The following is a 26,626-nucleotide window of genomic DNA, read 5'->3' on the forward strand; positions in this document are numbered from 1 at the left end:
TTATCTTCCTCTAGCTGATTAATTGCTTTCAATTGATTTATAAATATTCTGTTGATACACGCAGCGGACAGGAGGGGAACGGAATGTGTCCGGGCACATGGGGTCATTGATCCACACAGCCCCCCCCAGGCTTTCCTAACCTGCATTGCAAAGCCCAGCAATTTCAGCCAGGCTTTATTCCCCCTTTTTTTTCCTTTCCCCCTCCCTCCCCCCCCCCAATTCCTGCAAGCAACCCAAAATTGCGCTGTAGCATCCCTTTGAGCCTGTGCCCATGAATGAGCCCTGTTGCTTTTTTTTGTGGTCCCAGTTGTATATCTGTTGGGACGCTGGGCACAATCAAGGGCATGCTAAGGTGGGTTTTGTGCTTTGCCAGCTTCACTAGTGGGAAAGGAGGTGCTGGCACGATGCAGGTTTCAGACTCCGTTGGTGCGTCACATCCATTCCCAAATCTGTATCTGACCACTGCGCCTGGCCCCAAAAAACGTGAGCGGCTGAAACATTCTTACCTTGCAGTTTTGGGGCTGCGGGAGGTGCAGGTGGGGAGGCGAGCGGGGTGTTGGGTGGTCTGTGCCCAACCTCCCCTCCATGCAAAGCCTGCTCCTGTGCCTCGTGCTCAGGGAGCGACAGGTTTGGGGAGTGAAGAAATGGGGTTTGGGTAAGGTCTGTCCATATTGATAAATGCGGCAGGTTGCATGGGCAGCAGCTTAGCTGGCAGCAGGTGTCGTAAAAAGATGTTTTCTACACCGAACTCCCTAATATGCATATATATGTATTGCTGGAGTGGTTAATGAAGAGGGATCATTAGAATTGCTTATTGGAAACTCTCTGGAAGCTAAAGGGCAGCTTCAAAAAAATAATAAAAACGCAGTAACATCTGGTTAGTAAAACATAGTGTCCAAATTCGGAGTTGAGTTGCCTACCTTCAACCCCATTAAAATCATGCATGCCATTGAGGATGCAAAGCGATTTTTAGAAAGGGGAGCACGTTTTTACGTATGGATAAATTATTAACCTTTTCTGGTAGGCTGGCTTGCCTTTTTTTTTCCCCCACTGTTATTTCTGTGCATGCAGCCCACTCCCTGCCAGTGTCTCCATGGTCCCTGCTCCGGTGGACTGAGCTGGGTGGCTCTGGGGACACGATGGCCCTCGGTGGCCTCGCAGTGATGTTCTGGCTGTGCAGCGGGTGAGATGAGGTTTCAGAAACTTTGACAAGAAAATGTTTCCCAAAGTTTGAGACCTGCCATGCAGCTCTGCGTTTTGTTGCCGTTTGATTTATTATTATTTTGGTTTATTACTATTGTCCTCTTTCACTGTAAAGTGGCTGGTGGCACAGGCACAACCTCAATGTATAGCAACCTAATTACATGTTGCTAATGGCAGACTGCCGATCGAGCGGGCCGTTTTAGCAGCCCAGGCTGCCGCTTCATCCTCTGTTTCACAGGAGTTGTGTAATTTCTTTGTCATCACATATGGTAATATATTCGCTGCAGCGTGACATAGGATGAGGTTCAATGAATAATGTAAAACCCAGAATAACACTGAATCTATATTAGATGTGCTTTTCCCCCCCAGTGTTATTTTAAAAAGGAAAATATTGATTCTTGTGGGCTTCAGCAGTTCAAAGCTCTCGGAGAGCCCACGTTTTGCTGATCAATACCTAAGCTGAGTGGCTGGCCATGCCCGGTCCCCTCCACAGCCGCAAATGTCCGGCTGTCGTTGCCGTCCCTCACCTCCCCGTGCATCGTTAGCGCTGACGAATCTGGGGAGGGCAGGAAGGAGTCGGTGACGTTTGCTGCTGGATCCAGATGTGGCAGGAGCTGGTGCCACCCCAGGCAGGGAGCTCCAAAGGGCACAGATGAGGTTTTGGGTGCGTGGCCCATAAGTGATGTGAACTTAAACTGGCAACGAGCTCAGAAATGACGATTTGGGGCTTTCGTTCCCTTCTGACTGCTCTCTGAAGCAGAGGTGCTCGTTGCCTGGGATGAAGCAGGGCAGGCCTTCTGGGGGTTTAGGTAGCAGGTGAAACAACCCTCCCCAGAATACGTTATTTTTTTTTCCCCCATTTACTCTCTTTGAATGCTAATTAGGATGGATAATTTCTATTTTTTTCTTTTTTTTTTAACCAAATTCCTCCTAGTCTGATCTGTATCATTTATTTTTGTGGTCTATTATCTTAGTCTCCTTGCAGCCTTTTAGCATTTGAATGAAAATATCATAAGGAGCCCAGAAGTTGTTAGGCATCAAATGTCTGTGATGATAACCATCATTCTCATGATAAAATAAAAAACACAATAGAAATAACTGTGATGAGTTCAGGAAGCTGTACTAAATGAGGTTGCAGCTGGGAGCACAGGAACAGCACCATGATGTTTGCCCTTAACTCGTTACTTTTTTGCCTCCTTGTGTTGCAAACAGCTTTTGCAATGCTATTTTAAAGAAGGGCGAAGTCACTTTCTATGGCCCGGGTAGGGACATAAAAAACCCAAACTTTGGATTTTTCTCACCATTGAGGCTTGCTTTAATCACGGCAAAAACTCTGGGTGATGCACGTGCAATTGTTGGGAGCTTAAAATACTCCGGCAGTGCTGGAGGAGGAGGAGGTGCCAAGCAGTGCCAAGTTCCTGAATGAAAATTACTCTTACCGCCTCTGTTTCTGGAGCCAGATCTATGTTAATTAATCCTTCGCCTCACACGTTACATTTTGCAACCTCGCCGCCTTCGATTTTTAACTCTGTAAAAGCAGACGGAGGCTTCCTGAAGTGCCTCTGAAATTCCCAGCCGAGCGCTCTCTTCGGTGACAACGCCAATTTGTCACGAGTGAAATGTTTGACAAAAATGTGTCATTTTAGAGAAAAGTTTTCCTTGAAAGAAAAACTGGGGGGAAAAAAAGAAATTGGCTCTGTTTCGAAACATCTCCTTGCTTCATTATCTTTTTTTCTGCGAGAGATGGGGAAGGGAGTTTCCATGGTGCAGGGAAATGTTTTAGCAAATTTTCCTGGAAGTAGGTGGCGTTTTGGCACAGGAGCCATCGTACAAGGTCTCCTCACTTTTCTATTCCAGTCAATGGGTGTGTAGTTTTTATGGAGAGCTCTCTTCTCAGTGTCAAATGTAGCTCTGCAAGGACCAGCTCCTGTCCAGAAGTGCATAAATGTGTCGCTGACCTTTTGCTGAGATACTTCTCACAGGGCTTAGGTTATTCAGCAATCGCTGCAGGTGTCTGTGCCTTCAGCGCAATACCATACATCGACATCCATATGGTCAAACTGTATTTAATCAACCACCAACTGCCATGAAGTGTTTCGGTGAGAGCTGTATGTTTTTGAGTGGCGATGCTGAAGTCGAAGTTCTTCTTAACCCCAACTTGACTCTCCACTGCAAGTCTCTGGTGGACCCTGCCCTTGTAGGTGATGGTTGGGATTTTCAGCCCGACCATGAAAGAGTTAGGAGGGTTTGGTGGTGACCACCCATAGCTGGCTTGCTCCAGAGCTGTAACCCTGGTGGGACCTCCGAGCCTGGGAAGCTGGAGATGCAGGTTTGTCCTCCTCCGGAGGACTTGATGGACAAAAATACCTTCCCCCCCATCCCGGGTCTCGGCTTCCTCCTGGCTGGCGTCCCCTCCCCACCCTGCTCCCACCCTTACTCAGCCCCAAATGGCAGCATCCCATGCCCACACCCACGGACAGCGATAAATCTTTGCAGTAGCCATTTATTTTTGCAGTTGCAGGATGGCAATATTTTGGGTTTGGGTTTTTATTTTATTTATTTCCTCTTTGCGCTTCTAGCTGCAGGGCTCACAGAGATGCAAGAGGCCTCACTGAAGGACATTTCGGGGGGATGCCGTCCCTTCGGGTGCACCACACCCTCCGCTGCGTCATCCTCCTGAATCAAGCATTGAGCTTAAACTCATCTCCAAGAAGAACTGAGCTCAAACAGCTAGATTTTGCTGGGTTTTGTGATGATGACTTTTCCCTAGAGGTTACAAATCAGCTTGGGGTTGTATGGAAATCCAAATTTCAGGTGCTGGCTCCAATACTGACCTCTTCCCTCTGCAGCTCCCAATTAGGTGCACTGTGACCCTGGGAAAAGCCAGCTCTCCTTAGGGCCAATGCCGTCTCCGGAGGGGATGCTACACGAGCAAAGCTCCCTGTCATGTCAGCTCCCTCCTGGCAGCAGCCACCACCGGCACACAGTAGCGGGGTGCTCTAAAGCAGGGAAAGCAAACCCAGACCACAGCCCTAATTTAACCGCAGCCGAAAGCGCCCGGCTGCATCGCGCAAACCCAGCCGAGAGACACACCGCCTTTTAATTAACCAGCACCCGTTTTTTCCATGCACCTTCCAAAGGGGTTTTTCATTCAAGTAGGAAGGGGCAGGGGAATTCCCTGCAGGCGGCATCACTGGGTTAAAAGCAGCGGTGCTGCGCTGTTGCCGCAACTCCCGCCGCATGCGTGCGATGGGGATGAGGACGGGTGCTGCGGGTGTGAGTAATGCTGCTTGGTCTACCATTAGTCAGCAGGAGCAAAGATACGAACCCAGCCTGGCCTTCCCGCTCCCTTGCCGGATTCCTCTGCCAGGGAGGAGCGCGGCGGGGTCGGACGAGGCTCCGTGGAGCTGCTCTTTGGGGAGCTTGGGGCTTGTGCAACGCCTGTGACGCAGAGAACCTCCTCCCTTTGCTTTGCTTCGGGGACGTCGCTGGTCTGCACCTTCCTGTGCCGTGGCAGATCACGCCAAGAGGTGCACGGTTACTTCTGCGCCGTGCTCGTTTGTAAAGCAGAACTCGATGGGCAGGTGCTCCCAAACCCAGCGGTGTTTTCCTTGCTTGCGTTGGGATTGCTCCGGCCACCGTGGCGTCCCCGCCGCATCGGGAGCTGAGTCGGCACGGGCGGGCGCGCTCCGACTTGATCCCCAGGGAGGGGAGTTGTGCAAACGGGGAGCGATGGGAGGTGACGCGGCGGCCAAGAGCGGAGCTTTTGTGGGCTTCGAGGTGCCGAGGTTGGCGATGGCAGGAGTTGGGGCAACGGGGGTGACATCGCACACCCTGGCGGCGATGCTGCGGGCAGTGCCGCGGCATGCACCGGGGCTGCCGGCGGCGTGAGCCATGTCGGTGCCGGCCCGTTGCGTGCACCGGAGTTTGTTGCAATGAGAACCAGGGCTTGTTGCAAAACAAAACCAACTCCCTCCCCCTTCCCAAGCTGCTGGCGAGGAAGCGGGAGGGGAGGGAGGGGAGCAATGCCCGGCAGCGGGGCCTGGGGCCGGGGAGGGTCCCACCCACCTTACCCACAAGGTGGGTAAGGACCTGGTTTATTGACCCAGGCTTGCTTGGTGTAAGAGACAGCCATGGCTGTATCTCTTCCTAGCCAGGGACAGCTCGCTCCTCCCACGGTTACACTCTTGTCACCCACTTCCCAAAAAAACCCATGCACCAGGGTGTGCCTCAGTTTCCCCATGCCTAAGATGCTGCTGCTGTAGGGCGGGGGAGCTGGGTTGGCAGTGGCTGGCAGAGGCTTTGCATGCTGGGCGCTGTTGGAAAGCAGAATATGGTGATTTTCTGTGGTGGACTGTGTTTTCTGAAGTTTGTGCAAGTGTTGCCCTCCAGGGCAGAGCGAGAGGTGCGTGCAGGCAGCGTGCTGGGAGCTGCCTGCAAAGCATCCCTGGGGCTGGTGGCCACCCAGCCCTGAGCAACGCATGGCCAGGCAGTGTTCATCTAGTGAGGAGAGCAGCAAAGAGACAGGTGCAAATTTGTAAACCCAAACTGCTTCTACCCGGTTCCTCATCTCTTTGGCGGGGTGAAGAAATTTTAAAAGCGGGGCTGCTGTGGAGGGCTTGGAAACACGCAACCCAGGCAGCTGGATGAAGGCAGGTAACGGTGCAGCGTGTACCATAGGGAGCAAAAAAGCAACACGAGTCTGCCAGGGATTCAGAGTTTGGTTTTTCTGGTGTACATTTATGCAGCTTTTATTATAGAAAAGCAAGCGGACCCTACTTTCTCGCTGCGTTTTGCCGTGTCCCTGCTCACCGCATCCCACCAGCTCCCCCTCTGTGCCCTTCCTCGCTGTGGGTCCAGCCCTGGTGGTTTGCAGGGCCAGCGGGGGGGTCTGCCACGGTGCTCCCACAGCCACGTCTGTCGTGCAGTTGCAACCTGCCTGGACAAAATAAATAACAACTGCATTGCAAGAAAAAATACTGCATCTATCCCCCTCGCAAGGAACAGCTAGCACGAGCTGCGTGCCGGAGCCGGGGCTGCTTCATGGTGCGCTACCTTCCTCCTGCCTCAGTTTCCCCACCGTGCTGCCGGCAACGGCTGAACGTTGCGACCAGAGCGGCGGCCGAGCCGGCATCGCGGGCGTTCTCTGCTGCCGCCTGCTCGGTGGGTGGCGGCAGGAGCGATGGCCGGCGAGCCGGGAATCATTTCCGCCGCCGGCCGGGCTCCCGGTTCCTGCACGGCCCTTTGCTCCCGGGGCGGCGAGGAGAACGCTCGCCCGTTCCAGGCCCCTGTCCCACGCACCTTGGCTCGGCGGCGGGCAAAGCCACTCCTCTGCCGGCGTCACATCGGGCCAGGGGAAACTCGGCGACCGGCGAGAGGTCAAATTCCCGGCGCAGGTAGCACCCGCCGTGCTTCCGTGCCGTGCCGGGGAGGAGCCTGCCCACCCGGGGACCCCCCAACCCCGGGGACCCCCCAACGCTGCCGTTCCCCCGCCATGAAGTCGGAGCAGGAGGAGAGCAAGCCGGGGACGTGCCGCTGCGAGCACGGCTTTCCTCCGCGCCCGGCCTATTGTTCGGGTCCTTGGGGACGGCGAGGGGCGACGGGGGACGAGGCTCATGGCAGGGTGCTGTGTCCCTGCGTAGCCCACGCAGGTAAGGGGGTCCCTGGGGTTGGGGGGGATGTCCCGCCGCCTCGCAGGGTGGCACTGGCGGGGAATGCAGCCCGGCGTGCATTTCTTTCCCTCGCTCGCTTTGTGCTGTTGTAGCTCGCTTCCTCCTGGGAGAAACAAAACAACGCCGGGCAGCTGGCCGAGCGCGCCTCGAAGCTCGCCGGGGCCGCGCAGGAGGGTGGCTGCGGGTTGCTGCGCTGCGTGTCGTCGTCCCCCCGCCACCCCGTGCCGAGGGCGAAGCTCAGGGCAGGGGCAAGGGGCTTCGGCTCCCCCGCGGCGGTGGGGAGGGCGGGCGGGCGGCTCCCCGTGCCCCGTAGTCCATTTTGTCTGGCGGAGAAGTTGGAGCACGCCGGGAGCTCACGGAGGGCTCGGCGGCCGGCTTTGGGGGCAGGCACGGAGGTCGCAGCCCACCGGCCAGCTGCTTTTAAACCCTGTGTGCTTTTGAAAGCCTTTGCAACCTCCAGTCTGCCTCCTTGAATCCCTCTGCGCGCCCCCCCCGACCAGCATGCACAGGAGGTTTATATCAGGTTTTATTTCTTTACATCCGTTGTGAGACACCCACCGGCATGTGACCGGGGCAGCCGAGCGAGCAGGCTTCAGCTTGCTGGGAACAGTCCTTTGGGTTTTTTTGGGGTGTTGGGGGGTGCCAGGACACTGGGGGCACTTTGAAGGCAAGCGGTCTCTACCCGATGGCTGCGAGCGAGATGGGTGCAAGTGTGGGTTGATGGTGTGCGGTCGGGGCGTATGGCTGGGGGTCCTGTCCCGGGGCTGCGACCGTATGGAAGTGCCAAGGCTGAGCTGGGGTCTGACTCGGGAAATGCTCAAAAATGGTGTTTGTAAGGATTTACGCACGTTGGGTGAAAGCTTTAACCCAAACTTGCTCAGGAGTGTCTGTACCTGAGCATGACAGCTCGATCGCTCACTTGCTTGCAGCATCACAGGGGTAGCAAGGGATGAAATCTAAAGCTTCCTTCTTTAAAAGATGGATGTCTGGAGCCAAAATTGACTTTACTAGCCTGAGAGGCTCTGCAGTGCGTGGCTGAGCACCCCAGTGCCCACCCAGGAGGGAGCGGCGGTGGCCGACAGCTCCTCCGAGGTCGCGGAGCACTGCGGTGCTGCAGGAGACGCTGTGCCCGGGGATGTAGCCGGGATGCACAGCAGCGGGACTCGGCTGAAGGGGCGCGATGGGCAAATTACGGGCCCTTGTGCTTCTCCCCTTGAGGAGATGATGGGGTTTGGTTTGGAGCAGCTGCAAGTCCATCGGGGTGTCCAGGTGGCAATGGAAGGGGTTGGATGTGTTGGCTTTGCACCAGCAGGTCCCGGGCAGTGGCGGTAACTGGGTCTTTTTGCAAATCCAAATGTGTTTTGAGCTAACCAAAATGCTTTCTTGAGCATGACCCGTGCTCCGCAGAGAACCCGGCTGTTTGCACGCCGGGGTGTGGCGGTGGTTGGTGTCCCTGCTCTGCCCCAGGCTGTCACCCAGCTGTCACCAAGCCTTGTGCCCGGCGATTTGTGCTTTTCCTCCAAATTACTCCTTGCAAAGATGTGCTGAGAGGGGAAAACAGTACGTCGTGCGGGCTGTTTGGGGGGGGGGGGGGGGAGTGTTTGGTTGAACCTTGCTGCAAGAGACTCAGGTCCCGAGCTGGGGAGCTACTGAACAATCAAAGGTGATGAGATGCTTTTTAAAATACTAGCTTGACTCATCCCTAGGGCTTGAATCATTATTTTCTTCTAATAATGGTCTTTATCTTCTGACCCTTCTGTTTCCCATCCCAGGACAGAGGTATCTGTACATATGTGTATTTATATGTGCGTGTGGATATATCTTTCTGTCTATCTATCCTGGGCCAAAGCTCTGCAGGAGGGAGGAGGGACGAAGGGTCACGCCATGCTTTCGATGGTTGAGGATCTCTTAGGTGATGCCGTTAGCACAGAGATTGCATTTTCCCATTTTGCCCCTTTTTCCCCCCATTTGCATCTCTGTGCAGGGCCTGTGACATCGCCCTTCGGGGTGATCCACTGCTGATTTTAAGCTCTTGGTCCACCAGCGAGGCTCTTCTCTCTGCACACTGTTAGCCACTGTTGCTGATACACCGCTGCTCCGACCCAGGGCACGCACGCTTGTGTCTTCTGGCCGTTTTCCTGCTGATGTCCTGGATTAAAAAAACCCTTGCCTTGTGCCCAGCAAAGCGAAAACCATCTTGCCGGTAAACTTGCAAAAGCGGCACAAAATGCAGCTTTCGCCTAAGATACTAATTTCACCAACATAAAGCTTGTCGTTTATACTGCATTCATTTTTAATATGTACCCTCCGAAGACAGAAGCGCGTGTACAGCAATTGTGTCAGCTGAGTTACATGGGAAAAAAAGGGCTTTTAAATGGATGTTTTTAAATGGATGCCTGCTCCAAGACCAGTAAAAGGCTTTGCTGCTGATGGCTGGTGGATCTGCTGCTGAGAGGAGTCCAAGATGGGATTTGCAGGAGTGGGAGTGGAAACTTCAGCCCCAGTGCTGTCTGGAGGTGTTCACCGCAATTAAAAAAAAATAAAAAAATCTTATTTACTTTGTCTGTTAACACTAATCAGTACTTAAAGCATAAAGGATGCAGAATCTGACAGTGCTATGGAAGTTTGATGCTATCAACTGAAATATAATTAAGAGCCAATTATTTTGGTGTTGAATGGTAGTTTTCGTCAATTAGTCTGGGAAGTGTTTAAATTGCATTAATTTCATCACTGCCCACTTGTGGCAGATTCAGAAGGGGCTGGAATGAGCCAGCGTGCGATGGGGCTCGTCCACGCAGGGCGATGCCTCCTTCCCCCTGGGGGGTCAGGAGTTATAGTGCACAGACAACACCCCCCCCCCAAAAAAAAAGGTTAAAAAGAGGAGGTAAAAATAAAAAGGGGCAAAAATGCTGGGGAAAATGTGCTGGGGAAGCTTTTCGCATCAGAGCTATTGCATTTCAGAGGCAATTCTGAATAGCAAATGTAACTTTGCACCTCAATATAGCAATGCTTGCAAGGTTGAACTGCAAAAAAAAATTTAAAAAAAAATTATTTTGTTCTCTAGATCGTGTTTTCAATGCACGTGGACTCCCTCATGTGGGGGCCTGAGCCCGGGTCCCCGTTCTAGAGGGCTGATGCCCACTTCAAGCCATGTACAGCTCCTTCATGGCTTCAAATAGAGGCACAGACCCAGCCAGCTCGCAGGGAAGCGTATGGGAATCCCTGCCGAGCCATCTGTATGTGGAAGAAATAGAGGCTGAAATGAGGTGTCTGAATAATTGGCCCTGTTTTCCTGGTTATTGGAACTTTTCTGTAACAATTGTGAAGAGCTGCCTGTAAATCGCACTTTTTGGGTTGTTTATTTAGGTGCTTAAACTTGGTATAGCAGCAGGGATTTTACCCCTCCCTGTTTTAAAATGAAGTGAAAATTTCCCTTTCAAGCCGAGTCATTCTCTTAATGCAATTTATGCAGATAAAATGGGCTTTCTCCTTAGGACCTTCTTGAGCCAGAGATGCCGGTTAAGACGGGATGGAAACTTGGAGGAGAGTGATGGCGAGCAGATGCTGGGTGTTGGGGCTGGGGGAACTGCTTTTGTGGGGGGATGATTGTGTTGGTGTGGTTTTGGTGGATGAGCGCTGATGGACTGGGGAAATATCAGAGCAGGGTGAAAATCCTCTATGCAAATGAGGGTAATTACAGGTGTAAGGCAGCATATGGGATCACTGCTTCGGTCCAGCGTCAGTCCTCCTGGCAGCAGGTACTATGACAAAGCTTGATATAATGTAATATATAATTGCATTAAGTGGTTTCTAGAGAGAACTGAGGAGAGCAGGAGATGCTGTAGCCCCCATCACTTTCCTGAAATGCCAGCTTCTTTCCCAGAAAACCCTTTAAAAACTTGCTGGGAAGAGTGCGGAGGGTTTGACTTGCCTTGAAGCCCATTCCTGGTTTCTACAGAGAAAGCATCGGCAGCAGCCCCAGGAGGGAGTCAGGAAGCGAGCAAGGTCTACAACGCTTTGTGATGTGTTACAAGAGCTGACGGCGTGTCTTTCGCTGTTTGAGCCTAGCAAGAGGTGTAGGGTTGTTCCCCTCAAACCTTGGCTGCATGGGTTGTGCTTTGCAATTTATATCTATATATCTATACAAAAAATGGATTGTGCTTTGCAGTACAGATCTATTGCAAAAGAGATATATATTGCAAAAATAAATACATACTGCAAAGCACAATCCATTTTTTTGTGTGTATATATATTAAATTTTATATATATGTATATGTAAAAGCAAGTATCTTGAGTATCTGGCTGATCCCAAGTTCAATAATTCAGGTTTCTCTGTAGGCTTTGGCTTGCAGCCGAAGCTATGCGTCCAGCAGCCGGTGGTGTGGGGAGCGTGGTGCTGCACGCTCCTTTCCAGATTGCACCTATAGCTTCTTATAGGTCTTGAATTTTAATCTTTCAGTAGTTTCTGCCTGTATTGGGAGCCGAGTACTAAGTTGGGGATTAAATTGCCTTGCTGCATGCTTTGGAGGAGGAATGCTTTTGAGTTTTTTGGCCATTTTCTAACCGGGACCAGAGGGGCATAGCGCAGTTTTGGGGAAGCTGTCTTGTGCAGCTCTTTATAGAAAGGAGCTTTGTAAAAATCAGCTGCAAATCTGCTTTCAGGCCCTGCCAAAAGACTTCTCCGGGATTCTATGCTGTAGTGATCCCCGCTGGGCTGCCCTTCCTTGGGCTTGATTCCCCTCTCCCCTCCCCGGAGGGGTCCCCGCCAGGTGGGGATTTTTTGGGTTCCCACCAAAATGCTGCAATTTGCAGAAATCTGTCGGGATCGGTCGCCCTTGCACAGACTGCCCTGTCTCAATCTCTTCCACCAGTTAATCATTTGCCAGGGAATAGCCTGCTGTATCTCCTGGGTGAAGCAGTTTGTAATGAAAGGTGAAAGTGAATTATTGGGGGGGGAGGGGGGGGAGTGAGCACTTAGTGGCAGCCACTGGTGTTTAGGGGGGTTGCACGGGGCTTTCTGTGGCCAGGGAAGGTGCTAGGTGGGTTTTCCACAGTAAATGTTACACCAGGTACTAGTGCCTCGTGTTCTCCCCACCTCGGGCTCCCAAAGGCTGGAGGGGAAACACTGCATTTCTGCAGTCCCTGGGGAAGATGATTTTGGCCTTGGCCGCCTCTCTGTTCCTGCTTTTCATACGGATTTCAGGAAAGCACTTTGGACTGCGCCGAAATCCCCAGCCCGGAGCTCGACTGTTCCTCGTTAGTGACTTTATTGCTAAATAATTTACAGAATGGGGCCTTGCCAGTTTTCATACGGGAAGCATTTCAAGTATGCAAACCAGATTTTATGCCTTCCTGGTGCAGCTGCTGGCCGGGCTGGGGGGAGCCACCTCTCCCCTCGCCCCGTCCTGCTGCCGGCGTCACCTCCTCGCTTCGCAAACGGTGGCGGAAAGGAAACAGCCCGGTGTGTGTTCTGGGGGGACCTTAGCAAAAATAAGGAGAAAACCCACTATGTTTCCTTGTCAGCCGCTGTTCCCCAGGCTGTCTGGTACTCGGTGGCACTGGGGAAGGGATACCACCACAGTAACTTGGAGAGGGGGCATTTATATTTTATTTCTGTTTTATTTTTCTGGTAACTGTAACATGTGCTGAGGTATTTGTGGGGGGCGGGGGTTTGTTGTTGTTTTTTTTTTTTTTTTTCTCCCCATGGCCAGGGGCATGGTGCAAACCTGGGAAATTAGTAAGCACCTTTGGATGAGTAATGGGTTTTCTCCCGCATGTTCTCAAAGGGGGTGGGAAGCCAAGTCGAACTGTTCACACGCTCGCGTGAGTCATTTTGGATCACGATGTCTGGCTCCTGTGCAGGGTTGCAGCGGCGCATGCACGGCCGAGAAGTGTTTTGCAAGAAGAGGATAGCGAGGGGAGATGAGGGCGATGGGTGCAATGTGGAAATAGCAGAAAAGCACTTTATTACACTAAGCAGTGGGTGCAGCCATAGGAAATGAGATTGCCAGAGCTTCCCCCGGTGCAGAGGGGACCCGGTCTGGGGTGTGCTGGGGTGATCCTGTGACCTAGCTGCTTTGAGGGGTATAGCAGTCGCTGGGCATAAATCTGAAAAATTCAAGGTTCAGCTCTGCAGGTGAAAGCGTCACCTTCCTCTTTCCAGTCTCAGAGGGATTTTGTTGAATTTTGTTGAGTATGCCCATAAGAACGGCTGGAGGCAGAGCTGAAGCATCTCATATGGGGCACGGTGGAGCTCGGCAGCCTCTGTTGGACACTGGCCATATGAGCACCCCGTTGGCGAGTGGTTTGGGTGGGGAGGTGGTTCTTGGTTTATTATTATCATTATATATTATTACTTATTTTTAATTTCTTAATGGAAAAAACAGAAACTAACACCCACTGGAGGGCCCTCCCCAGCATGTTCCTGCCTTCTCCTCCTCCTCCTCCTCTTCCTCTTCCTCCTCCATTCCCGGGGTGCTGCAAGCACCGCTGCGGGTTTTAGGCTGTGCAAAGCGGGTTTGCATGCAGGGTGGGGTGGGCACCCCAGCAGGATTTGCGTTGGGGTTTGAGTTTGCAGCGGGGCCGTGCCGGGAGCTGTCGGTCACTTCCTCGCATTGTGTCTCCTCTTCCTCCAGCGCTGCTGCGGGAGGAGGTGGCCCAGCTGCAGGAGGAGGTTCACCTGCTCCGGCAAATGAAGGAAATGCTGACAAAAGACTTGGAGGAGACGCATGGCAGCAAGTCGCCGGAGGTGCTCTCGGCCACCGAGCTGAAGGTGCAGCTGGCGCAGAAGGAGCAGGAGCTGGCGCGTGCCAAGGAGGCTCTGCAGGGTAAGGGCTGCGCGTCCCTCTTCTCGGGCATCTCTCCCCGGGACCCTAAAGTTGCAAGAAGTTCATTAACAAGGAAGGGAAAAGCCATCCTTTCCATTTGGACTCTGAAGCGTGCGTTCACCGTGTGCATGGGGCGGGGGGGGGGGTTTGAATCACAGGGCAGTGCTCCCTGGGACCCAACGTCCTGCTGTCCTGCCCTGGCGAGGGGTGATGCGGAGCCAGGATGGACCAGGGTGCAGTGACGGGCTGGGAAATGGGATGTGGGGGGGTGTTTGCAGCGTCGCAATGTAATTTCCTCCACAGCTAGCTGTAGAGTAGAGCCAAGAGAGCAGCTGAAATGCAGCTGGAGACGTTTGCGAGGTGGGGGCGGGTTGGATTTGAGCCCCTCAGACTTCTTTAGGAGGGAAGCAGCGAGTTTCCTGGTGGGTGCAATTTTCCTTATCCCACGTGGAGTTCTCAAGTGCTGTGGAAAGCAGAGGCTGGGTCTCCAGGTGACGTGCAGGGTCTCCTCCTTTCTTCATGCATTGATTTGGGTGTTTTCCCGCAGCGGTCAGGGCCATGCTCTCCCTTCCTCGGAGAAGGAAAACACAACATTGCAGCTTTTTCTCCCCAAAACCAAGCTGACAATAAGTCTGGGCGGGACGGTTTGTTAGCCGGAGTCGGGGGGATGATCCTGAGCAGGGGAAAGCTCTCATGCGTCAAACCCTGGCAGCTCTGCGGCTCTAAATATCATCTCAAATCCCCAACATGCCGAGTATAACTTCCACTTGTCAGCTTGTGTTTGCGGATTATGAAGAGAGGCTGTCAAAAGTTTTCAAGCTCAGAGGTTGAGCGGCACGTGAGGAGCTGTGGGGCGGGAGAGACCCAGCCCGCTGCATTTGCCCTGGTCTGGGATGCTGAGATGCAACGGGGCAGGCAGGGAATTGGGCTGAGTCTGGATTTGGCAGCGAGGAAGTTGGGGAAAATTTTATTTTATTACTCTCTGGTTTGCAAAAGCATCCCTATAAATTAGTAACAGCCAAAATATCTTCAAAATCTTGCCCCCCCCCACCCCGCCCTGCTCCCCTGCCACTAGTGCAGCCTCTGGCAGTAGGAAATGCTCTGGGTTTATAAAACCGTAATTGGAGAAGAAAAACCTTAAGTAGAGAGAGAATATTTGCTCTGTGCGGACAGGGAGGAGGAAGTGCTGATAAATGCAAAATACAGAAAAGCAGAACTATTTTAAGACTATTTGCAAAAAAAAAAAAAAAGAATAAGTCATCTAAGAGGCTGCAGTGAGGTCATATGCACTTCTGTGGAGGATAGTACAGAGGAAAAGTGAGTTTGGCTTGAGAATCGTGAGTATTTAAGGAATATAATGTTGGGTTTTTATTGGGCTTTTATTGGCCGCCATATATGCTGCTGGGATTGGTTTTCCAGGACTTCTCTGCAGGTGTGATGGCTAGGAAGAGGGAATCTCAGCTTGCACTTGGAAAGGCCCATAACAAGAAGCCTTTTTAAATCAATGCTCCTTCCCTCCCTCTGCAATATTGGAAAGCTTTTGCGTAATTTGGAAAAGCTCGCTGTGCTGGATCTAGCCCCGCGAGCTGGGCTGGAGGTGCTGGGCAGCAGAGCAGGCTTAGCACGGTGGTGGGAACAGAGATGGGTAATGTGGAAACAAGATCAGCAGCTGGGGGGGGGAATCCTTTTTCTTTTCCGTGAAAAATTGTCCATAGAGAAACTGTAGCCAAAAGGGGTGGAAAAATGGCAGTAACTGTGCCTAGTGAATGGTTCTGCCAAGGAGAAATGTATCTGCTGATAGAGGTATTTGGGGAAGGAATGGCTCTAGCGTAAGGAGCTGCAGGATAAGGCAGTGCAAGGAGCTTAGGGAAACCTGGCTGGGCTGTCCCATAGTTCAGGGGTTTGTGTCGGTCGTGTCCTGCAGCCAAAGAGCATCTCCCAAGAGCACCTCTCTCCTCGCAGCATGCATCACCGCAAAACACCACGGTCTTTGCTGAAGGATGCCCCGTGCCCGGCAGCATCGGCTGCAGCATCCCTGTGCCTGCAGCGATGCGCAACCCACGTTGGGTCGTGTGTAATGTCATTAGCAGATAAATTATATGGAAATCTGTCGTCGTTGTTGGCTCTGAGCCTGAAAGTACGATGCAGCTGGTTCAGATAGATGCTGGCTCGCCGGGACCTTAACGCAGAGGGAAGCAGAGAGGGTTTGCTGGTGGGGTTTGCTTTCAGGGGCTCCAGCAGTTTTAGGAGCCTTTGTTTTGCACGGCTGCGCAGGGTTTGGTTTGTGATGGTCTGGATGGAGGAGGGTGGGTTCATCGTTGCTCCTTGGCAATGCATTTCCAGCCCTTTCCGACAGCATTTAGCACAGGGTAGCGCGGGCAATAAGCCTGTGCAGCGTCTTCCCCGTGCAGTGCTAACAAGCCCTTGCTGCGGAGGGAGGGAGCGGGGATCTGGAGCAGCACAGGATGCTCTGCGGGAGTAACCCGAGAGGTTTCTGTATCCCTGGCAGCGTGTGCTTGATGCATCTTTATTGCTCCTTTTTCTGGGCTAGTTCCATTTCTTGCACTTTTTTTTAAATCAATTAACGTCCAAATAAAAATCCTGCAGCGCTACATCCTAGCATCCTCTCATCCTTTGCTGGGTCTGAGACTCGGTGCCGTGCTTACAGTTTTAACAGAGTTATTTTTTGCCCTGGCCCTGGCTGGGAAGGGATGGATGTGGTCTGGATTCTTGAAGTGGAAATCTCCAACGGGAAGAGTTGCAGACAGCTTTATTACTGCTAGGTCCTGCTGCGGGAAGGGACCATGCCCGAGTGCCTGGAGGACTCGAGGAGCATCTTGGCCGGGTGACATCTCTGAGCGTGTGGGCTAATGGCAGAAACCCCGTTTCTGGGAAGGATTATCCAATATGCTGGAGCTCGCCTGCGGGATTATCACGCGGAGAGCAAACCTGGTTTCTGTTTCCTTTTCGAGTGCCAAGGTGGAGACCTCGGGCTCGCTTTCCCTGCTGCTCGGGAAGGCGTGAACTGACTTCACGTCTGCTCTGCAAATGGGTTGTAGTCCGGTCTCCTCCCTCCCAAACCCATGACTCGGAGCTGTGACCCTCTTCGGAGACAGCATTTGGGCTTGAACAAGCCTCCTGCAGAAAACCTCAGCACCTCCAGCTGGCTGCAGCAAGGGGTGGATAGCAAAGGAATGGGCGGATGGGCGTCCCAGCGGGTGGGTGTCCCAGCCACGGACCCAGCTGAGGAAGCCTCTCTCTGCCAAAAGGACATGGGGCTCTGTACAGAAAAGCTGTTCTTCTCCTTTTGAAGACCCACCTTAAGTTTGCAGCAGAAGTCATTGACCACCCTGTCGACCCTTGGCAGTTTGGTTTGAAAAGCCCTTGGCCTCACAGCAGGGTGTTTCCAGGTAAATTCCCCCAAGGCAAATGTCTCACCTAATCTTTTCCTCAAATTTGATGTTGCACTTGAATTTCCTGCCTGTGCCGAACCTCCGCACGCCCAGGAGCGAGCGCTGGCTCTGCCCAACACGGCGTAACATTGACGTCTTCAACGGCAAGATATTCTCTGTAGACGGTGATGGCTGCGCCCGGGGAGTGCGCGCGCTGATTTAATTACAAAGCGAGGAGCGGCGCTGCAATTCCTGCGCGGGGCTGGCCGATTTTATGGGTTAGTCATGGTGACAATATTGAATTTCATAGTTGGGATGGAGAAACAGGAGGAATTAAGTAAATGTTAATGGGACAGGATGGATTTACGCATTCCTCTTGCACAGGGCATCACCGAGGCTTGAGCGGTGGCCCCTGAGGATGCTGTTCCCAGTGTTAGAAAATAAGTGTATGATTCACTAAGTGATAAGTCAGCTCCAGTTCCATTCCTGGCATGAAAATCCACATTGCACAGGGTGAGAGAAGTACTCTGAAGCCAATGGGAGTCACAGGGAGCTGCCCTTCAGGAGGGTCAGAGGCAGGCTGCATGGGCTGCCAGTGCCCTGACTTGTGTTTGGGCTCTGCTGCTTCATCCCGGGAGTGGGAAGCCAGGCAGAGACGCTGTTCTTACGGTCCAAACTTTCATTTTTCATCTAATACCACATTACCAAGGTAACTAATAACTAACAGTAATAAGTAATAAACTAATTACGTCCCCTAAGCAAACCTGAGCTAGATGGTGTGACCACCACCCCTCAGTTTGCTATTATTAATTTTGAAGGGGGGGGGGGTGGTGTGTTTATAGCAGCCCCTATCTTAGAGAGGGAGATGCCTGGTTTTAGCATGCAGCTAATTCCGATGCAGAAGTTGTTAGGTGTTAAAGCTGGACAGGGGCCGTGGGGTGGTGGCACCTTTGGTGGTGGCATCGCGGCAGCTATAGCCATGCTGCTGCCCCGGGCAAGGTTGTGGTGTATCAGAGCGGTTAGATTTCGGCTTATAGGTAAAGTTGGAAACAGAAGGCACTGGGAGGGTGCAGGGGGGTATTTTTAATTGTTTTGGCTGCGGGAGGACCCCAACATGGAGCAGGTCCTGTTACTGCTTTGCATCCATCATCCTCCCGAAGGAGCGATGCTCGGGGGACGGATCGTGTGGCAGGAGGCGGAAGCTCAGGTAACGGGAGCGCGGTTGACCTCGCGCAGGATTAATGGTGCGGGGGGAGATGCAGGGGGCGGTGCTGGCAAGAGCTGGGGGGGTTCACAACACCATTCCTGACCCGTCTCTCCCATCGCTTGCTGCTGGGGCTGGTGCCAAGCTGCCGAGTCCAGGGGGGGCTGGCATGTCCCCCCCTCTACTTCTGCCATGTGCTTTGGGTGGGAGGGGGAAATAAATAATGTAAATAAGCTGCATGAGAGAAACACTTCCCGCTCACGGGATGGGTTTAGGATTTCTTGCTTCTCTTGTTGTCTTGGGTTTATGAACAGGTCAGAGGTTTTGCCAGAGCCCGCTGTGCAGAAGGGCTGTGGGAGAGTTTCTTTAGATATTCCTGGTGGGGGGGGGTGGGATACAGAAAGCTGGCCCTGGGTTATCAGATTAAAGAAAAGCTATTTCACTTCCTTGGATGGCCCCAATGGCCAGTGAAAACCCGCTTTATTCCTTCTTGGCTGCCCCTGCCGTCGTGCCATGGATTGCAATGGCTCGTTTTCCCCGGCCAAGTAATTAGCAGGGCTTGTTTGCTAAGAACGTATTAAGCTGCTGTACCAAGCGGCGCTCAGTCCAGGAGCTGCTGGCAGTCCTAACTGCTCACTTCTGCCTAACTTTTTTATTTTTCTCCTGCCTTTTTGAATTAATTTCCTATTAATTGGGTTTGGAGTGAAGTTCTCAAATGACTGATAAATCTTCTTTAAGCTTAGGAGCTAATCGGTTTTGGAGGAAGGAGAGCGGTGGTAATAGAGGGGGAAAAAAAGTGCAGTAATTTTAGCAAATCTCTTGGATACGAACTGAAACAAATGGTAAATTGTCCTGTTGGGTTAATAGGAAAAAATGTGCTCTTGCAATACCCCGAGTCCATCACCATCTTGCATTACTGGTTGGTGTGAATATTAGTAAATATTCAACCTTGGGAGATGGTACGTACTCTTCTCCTGTACTTCTAAGCATTTATTTTTTTTTCCCGGCCAGCAACAAAGTGTTTTCTGTAAGTCTTGAAGGACCCTGAACGCTGCCACTAATTAAAGCAGGTTGTATGCTATAGAGGACTCAATATTTAATTAAATTTTTTAGGAGTTTTTTGTTGCCTCTAGCATCAGAGAGTGCAAATGTGACTTAAACTTTTATAAGAGCCTCTTGGTATCCTCGAGGCAATTTAAAAATATATATATATATATATATATGGGGGGTGGGTGTCACAAAGTGTTCAAGGGCTTGAAAATAGAGGGGTTTTCAGCAGTGTGCTATCCTACGGGGATGGGGCTGAGACCGACCCTGGCCGGGAAGGGTTACGAGGAGCAGAAATTCCCCCTCTGGAGTCCAAAGCACTTAACATGTCCTTGAGTTGCGGCCAGTGCGGTTGGTAACTCTGGGTACCTGCTTCTGTGGGGTCTGGATCTCACCCCAGTATGGCTCAGTCAACTTATCATTAATTTTTCTTTTCCAGCAAGTTTTTAGTTCATGTGAAATAACTGGGCAGGGGCAAGGATGTTGTTAAATATACACAGGCGGCAGGAAAGTGCTTTTTTAAAAACTTAGATGTGGTCTGGTTGTGATTATTTTTAGAGGGTTTCTGTAGTAATTTCCCAAGCTGGAAAAAAAGTAAGGAAAGTCCCAGTGTTGGAAGGGGCTGAGTTGTCCCAGCAGGAGTCACGGTCATTGAAGTGGGCAAGGAAGAATCCCAAGCGCTCCCTGTCATGGGACAGTGCGAATCGTTGCAGCATTTCTTAGCTGGTTTGTTGTTTTTCTGGGTTTTGATTGACCTCCAATGCTTAATGGCAGAGTAGTTGGTCCAAAGAGTTTAATCTCTTGGTTTTTAACAGATAAAAATCTCTGTTGTCCCAAACATCTCCCTCTTCTTCCACTATTTGGTCTGATTTCCCCTGCCACACACACCCCCACCTTTTTCTCTGCTAACCTGCAAGCTCTCTCCCCTCTTCACTGGCTCCTACCCCAAGCACTTGTTTTATTATGCATCTTCCCAGCACACACTTAACAGTAATACCTGTACTCAGAAATAAGTTCCTACGTGAGTAAATCTCAAGCTGGCAGTTGTAACGAGCTTGGATGGGATGCGGGAGGTAGTTGAAACGTGTTATATAGAGCTGGCTGAGCAGGGTGCTGCTGCTCTTATTTAGGGGCTATTGCAGTGCATTACGGGGGCATGTTATATATGGTGCTGGGAGATACCCCATTATTAGATTATTCTGCCTGATGCCCGTAGTGCACATCTAATAACAGTGCTGTCCTTGCTCACATGCAGGTGGAAATGCTTTTATTATTTAAGAGAAAGCAGCTGGGGGGGAGGGGGGGGGGGGGGGAGGGTCTCCAGCTGTAGGAAGGTGGGAGCGGAGCTCCCCAGCAGGAGCTTTCCTATGCTGGGAGAAGGCAGAGACATGAAGCCAAGGGTACCAAAGGTGCTAATTGCACTATTATTTCCTTTTAAGAGTGCCACAGTAATGATTTTTTTGTATTCCTCAGTCCAGTCTTTATCCCACACGCACCTCATCAGGAGGATCTCAGAGGCACGTCGTGGTGCAGTTTAAGCCCCCAGAAGAAGTGACAGGTTGGACGTGTGCGTGGAGATGGGTCCCACTCATGATGATGCTATCATCTTCTAGCGGCTTTTGTAATACAGACAGCTCTTGGTGGCTTTGGGGTTGTTTTTTCTGGTGGGTTTTTGGGAGTTTAGGATTTTTTTTAATTTAGAGGGATGGCTTGCAAGGCTCCTCTCCTTGCAACACAGTGAGTGCAGGGAGCGTTGGAGGGACAGAGAGTGTTTTGTACCATCCCACTCCCTCAAGAGCAGCACTTCTTCAGGGTGGAAAAGCATGCAAAGTCTTTCCTATAATGAAAAGCAATATTTGTATTCCGATTCCTAAATTGGGTATTATTTCGGTGGGTGGGGTGTATCTGGAGCAGGGAGCCACAGGGTGTTTCTGCAGCGCTGCCAAGGACCGGGTTCAAGGCTGAGCAAAGCACTTAGTGTGCAGAAATTACTCAAGTCCCTTGTCCTATGTGGTATTTCTGTAATTCTCCCTGGTTTTACCAGACTCCCACCAAAAGCTGTCCCTGTGTCGGTGGTCAGCGACCATCTCTCTCGCTGGCGTGTGTGTCTTGGTTTCATCTCGGGACCGACGAAATGCCCCCATTGCATCCCGTGGTGTCCCCGCTCCCCCAGCCTCCCGCTCTGTCCCCTCGCAGCATCGTTGAGCTGGAAGGGGACATGCGGGGAGCCGTGCCCTGGGCTCGTGGGAGCACTGCAGGAATCCGCCTCGCTGCTAAAAATAAACTGGTTGTGGTTTATTTATCCTGGAAAGGGAGCAGCAGGTTTTCCTGTGCTGGGCCCTGAGGCTGCGGCAGCGGTTTTGCTCCTGAATCTCCTTTTCCAGGGGCCAAGCTGCCTCTTGGAGGGTGGGTGATGATTAGGAGCCACAGTGGCAATGTGATGGGTGCTTTGGGGGGCTGCTTGGTGCATGCAGGAGGTGCAGCAATAGGGGTCAATTAGGTGTCTGCTCCCAGCCCAGCCCCTGGGGTCATAATTTTGGTACTTTTTCCTCGAAAAATAAAAGAGATGGAGGCAAGGGGGGGCTGCCATGCCCCCCACGTTCGAGCCATTGTCTCTCCTGCAGCCATGAAAGCCGACCGCAAACGCTTGAAGGCAGAGAAGACGGACCTGGTGAGCCAGATGCAGCAGCTGTACGCCACGCTGGAGAGCCGCGAGGAGCAGCTCCGCGACTTCATCAGGAACTACGAGCAGCACAGGAAAGTGAGTTGTGGGAGCCTAGCACCATGGTCTCGTGGCACAGGGGGGCTGGTGGCAGCGTGATCGTGAAACCCGGTTTGCCATGAGGCAAAAACCCACCAAAGCTCCAGCCGGCCTCTTGTGAGCAGGCAGACTCGCAGCAGGCTAAGGATAAATAGAACCGGAGAAAATTGGGCCACTGAGCCAGACCTGGGAAATTCGATGTAATTTTAGCCAGGTGCACGGCAGGCATCCCTTTTCAGGGGACTGGCCACATCCCGCAGCTCCCTGCTCCTGCCATCCCTGCTGGCGCAAGGCTCTTCTGCGGTACCTTTGGGTGTCACCAGTTGGGTGGCCCCGAGGGGGTTGTGGCAGAGGGTGGGAGAGGGGTGTGTAGTAGCGCATGGGTTTCCCCTTCCTGATGGGCACCTCGCCTTCCCCCTCCAGGAGAGCGAGGATGCAGTGAAAGCCCTGGCAAAAGAGAAGGACCTTCTGGAGCGGGAGAAGTGGGAGCTGCGGCGGCAAGCCAAGGAGGCGACGGACCACGCCAGCGCCCTCCGCTCCCAGCTCGACCTGAAAGACAACCGCATGAAGGAGCTGGAGGCCGAGCTGGCCATGGTGAGCTCAATAATGCAGCGGGCACAACTCGAGGGTCAGCCCTGCACCGCTGCTGCAGGCGCTTAGCTCGGCAGCTCGAGTGCTTGAAACACCCCAGTGAGTTTTGCTGAAATGAAATATTTATTGCAATATCGCATTTAAGCATTTGCTGCTGTGGCGGCATGCGTGTGTTTGCTGCTGTTGTCGCATTATTGCGCTACTGGCAGAAAAAAAAATCCATAGCTAAAAAGGAGCTGGATTATCCTTGGTGCAGGGAGCATTTACTTGCAAAGACGAGGGTGGGTTTGCTGCAGTGTGTTGCTGCTGGTTCTGCTGCTCCGGGAGATGTTCATATGGTTCCCACCACCACCACCAACCACCACCACCACCTCGGTGTCCTTCCCCAGGCCAAGCAGTCCCTCGCCACCCTGACCAAGGACGTCCCCAAGCGTCACTCCTTGGCCATGCCGGGCGAGACGGTGCTGAACGGCAACCAGGAGTGGGTGATGCAGGCCGACCTCCCGCTGACGGCCGCCATCCGGCAGAGCCAGCAGACCCTCTACCACTCGCACCCCCAGCACTCGGCGGACCGGCAAGGTGAGCCCCCCTGCGCGGGTCAGGGTGCGGGGCCAAACCCATTTTGGGGAGCTGCCTTATTCCCCCATAGAGGTGAAAAAAACAGGCCAAACACCCCCAGAAGAGTTTTTTTGGAAGTATATCGGAGGCTTTGCATGGGGTCAGGTTTGCCGGCGTGATGTTAAGTCCCTGATTGCCCCCCTTTGCCTTCCAGCGGTCAGAGTGAGTCCCTGTCATTCCCGGCAGCCGTCCATCATCTCTGACGCTTCCGCGGCCGAGGGCGACCGGTCGTCCACGCCGAGCGACATCAACTCGCCCCGGCATCGAACGCACTCGCTCTGCAACGTAAGGCACTACGTGATGGGGGGGTGCTACGTGGAGGCTTGCTTCCCTGCTGTGTGGGTCTTGCTGGGGAGACGAGCTCTGGGGATGCTGCAGGTCCTCTGCTTCCCAAAATGATGTTGATTTTGGGGTGGGGTACGGGTCGGAGGTTTGCTGACCCTAGAGAGTTGCTTTCCTGGGGGTTTATCCCAGCCCCACAGCAATTCGGCTGCCGGAACAAGCTGGTTTTTGTTGTGGAGGTGGGGGGTCCCTGGCTGTGTTGGGGTTGATTCAATGGGATCTGTCTCCTTCTGCCGCAGGGGGACAGTCCTGGACCGGTACAGAAGAACTTGCACAACCCAATTGTACAGGTAGGACACAAAGCCCTCTTTAAATCCCGCTCGTGAGACCCAGTCCCATGCTAGCCAGTCAGAGGGACCTATTTGGGTTTTTAAGAAAAAGAATGGAAGCTGTCCTGAATTGTAAGTCTGGCACGTGTCAGATTTCTGTGATTTGCCCCAAAATCCAGGTACTGCCATAGGCCGTTGCTGTGCTCAGGGCCCATCGCGGTCTCGATTTCTGTAAGGCACAGCCTAGATCAGGTTATTCTTCTGTATTTGACCCTGAAACATTGGGGTAGTTTTGCAAGCCATGGACAGACCCTTGCCTCTGACCATAGGTTCCTGGAGCTGAACTCCTGAACCAGTTGAATTAAGAAGCCAAGATCGCAGAAATGTGGGGAGGGGGCCCAGTTTCACTGCCAATTCCACCACACATATTTCAGGAATTTTTTTATATTTTTTTTTTTTTTCTTTGGTCCAGGACCTTAACACTGCTTTTGACCTGGACCCAAATATTTTCAGGGACCTGGAGTGGTCCATCATCCCTGATGCAAGGCATTGGGGGGGAGGGGAGGGAGGTGTGCAAATTAAACGCTCGGTGGCCAAACCCATGTCCTTTCTCCCCACCTCTGCAGTCTCTAGAGGACCTGGAAGACCAAAAACGGAAAAAGAAGAAAGAGAAGATGGGCTTCGGCTCCATCTCCAGGGTGTTCGCCCGGGGGAAGCAGCGCAAGTCCCTCGACCCTGGCCTCTTCGATGGTACGGCCCCTGACTACTACATCGAGGAGGATGCGGACTGGTGACCCCCCCGCGCCGGGTGAGCACCGGGAACCTCTCCCCGGCCTCGCCGTCACCGATGTACATACCCCCAGCCCAACCCCGCCTGTGGACGTGTTACCTGTTGTCTTGGGAGCGATGCAGCTGTGTCGTAACTTCAGTTTTTTCCCTTTCTTTGTGTTGGTTGTTTTTTTTTTTTCCATACTGGTGACTCCTTTGTTGTCGCTTCAGTTTGTCAGTTTGGGTTGGTTTTTTTTTGTTGGTTGGGGTTGTTTTTTGGTTGTTTTTTCCTCCTTCTTTTGACAAAACTTGAAACTTGAAGGACTGCTGTGTCTCTGTAAATACCAGAAATATTGTGCACTTTGTGCTTGTGACGTCTCTTGTCTGAAACCCGCTGTTTTCTGGAGCCCAGCCCGCGGGATGTCCTCGCTCGGGGACGAAGGACCTGCCCAGCTGAGGGACCTTAGAGAGAAAACACACACACACACACAGAGGAAAAAAAAAAAAAATCTCATTTGCTGTGACGTCTTCCTGGCCGAACCCCGCGGAGGCGACACGGGCTGGTTGTAATGCCTGCCAGTCTGGAAATAAGTGTTTTAACGTTCCTTTTTAGTTGTTTTAATTTATTTGCACAAACCCAGAGGAGCTATTCTAACTAAATTATTGCAGAAGTTTGGGGATTTTTATATTTTTCCACATCGGTTGGGATGGGGTGGGGAGGAAGAAGGGTGTGTTTGTACTGTACTGTCCTGGGAAGCTGCTGCCGGTGGCGGGGGGGCCGGAGCTGTGGACCCCCACCCTGGGCTCCCTCGGCCCCACGGCTGCAGATGCCCCAGGAGCACTTAACGCCTTGGAAAACGCAAACCTAAAAATACATGCCGGGAAATCGGATGGGGTGGAGTGGCGGGGGGGAAGCTGGTGGGAGCTTCGCCCGCCGTTTTTCCCTACATTTGGGGAGCTCGCCCTTTGCTTTGAGTAAAGTTTGGGGAGATCCGGCATGAGCTGGGAGGAGGGGAAAGGCGATATCCCGAGATATCCCCGTATCCCGAGACGTCGCCCGGCCGGGACCGGCCACCCCGCTCCCATTCAGGGTGTTCTCGCTGTCGGGAGCCGGGGAAATCGGTACGAGTTCCCACTGGGGGAGGTTTTTCCGGCGTCGGGGTGATTTTTAAGCGCAGGTGCAGCTTGTGCTTCCAAATCCCCTGGAAATGCCCCAAAACCACCCCCCTGGTGCGGCAACCACTCCCCTTCTCCACTAACACGCACCGCGCTCTGCTTATGCCAAGATAAGTACCTTATGCTTTAATGCTTACGATATAATTTTAAGCTCTTAAAAAAAATGTATTAAGATTTATTTAATGATGCTATCATAGTGTATTATTTTTCTTAATTCCAATACGCACGCCCTGATTGAAAAAGGGGTATTTTGTCTTAAATCACCGAACTAAACCGCCGATGCCCTCGCGCTGTGTAATTCCTGCTAATGGGATGATGCGGAGAGGCCATGGGGGGGGGTGGCAAGCGGAGGGTCTGGCCCCCCGGGCTCTGCCGAGGGGAGGGCCTGGGGTGGCAGGGCAGGGTTTGCCCCGTGGCATCTTTTTTCTGCAGAGAAGCATTTTTATACGTTTTGTTGGTTTGGGGGGTGGGTGGTGTTTGTTTTTTTTTTGTCCTTCTTGCATTTTTATAATTTAAACTATAAACCACCAGAACAGATGAGCAATCTCCTTGTTATCGAGTAGTTTCCTTTGCATTTCAGCTTTTTTGTAAATTAGGAAATAATTCTAAAAATTACTAAGAGGATGATTTATTTAAAAGAGAACTTCGATAAATAGCATATGAATTATGGGTAACATTAGATTTAACTTTTCCCCATGTGAGTGGGGGAGAATCCTTGAAGGCATGGATGCAAATATAAAATTATAAAAGATCTAA

The 26,626-nt window shown here is 52.3% G+C and overlaps 1 protein-coding gene across 5 annotated transcripts in view; it reads left to right on the forward strand.

The window, feature by feature from the left end:
* Nucleotides 1-26,626, forward strand: part of KAZN (kazrin, periplakin interacting protein) — a 230,180-nt gene extending 203,554 nt beyond the window's left edge. For 4 of the 5 annotated variants that reach the window (XM_049810008.1, XM_049810019.1, XM_049810051.1 and 1 more), the window contains 7 exons: nucleotides 13,511-13,702; nucleotides 21,970-22,106; nucleotides 22,530-22,700; nucleotides 23,087-23,276; nucleotides 23,470-23,600; nucleotides 23,897-23,947; nucleotides 24,553-26,626. In XM_049810008.1, the coding sequence (XP_049665965.1) occupies nucleotides 13,511-13,702; nucleotides 21,970-22,106; nucleotides 22,530-22,700; nucleotides 23,087-23,276; nucleotides 23,470-23,600; nucleotides 23,897-23,947; nucleotides 24,553-24,720 (1,040 nt within the window). In that variant the 3' untranslated portion in view covers nucleotides 24,721-26,626. Of the gene's footprint in view, nucleotides 1-6,396; nucleotides 6,855-13,510; nucleotides 13,703-21,969; nucleotides 22,107-22,529; nucleotides 22,701-23,086; nucleotides 23,277-23,469; nucleotides 23,601-23,896; nucleotides 23,948-24,552 lie in introns of those variants that run through there. The other variant, XM_049810040.1, reaches the window with a different exon arrangement.

This window comes from Accipiter gentilis, chromosome 1, assembly GCF_929443795.1.
Source record: "Accipiter gentilis chromosome 1, bAccGen1.1, whole genome shotgun sequence".
NCBI classification, from domain to species: Eukaryota; Metazoa; Chordata; class Aves; order Accipitriformes; family Accipitridae; genus Astur; species Astur gentilis.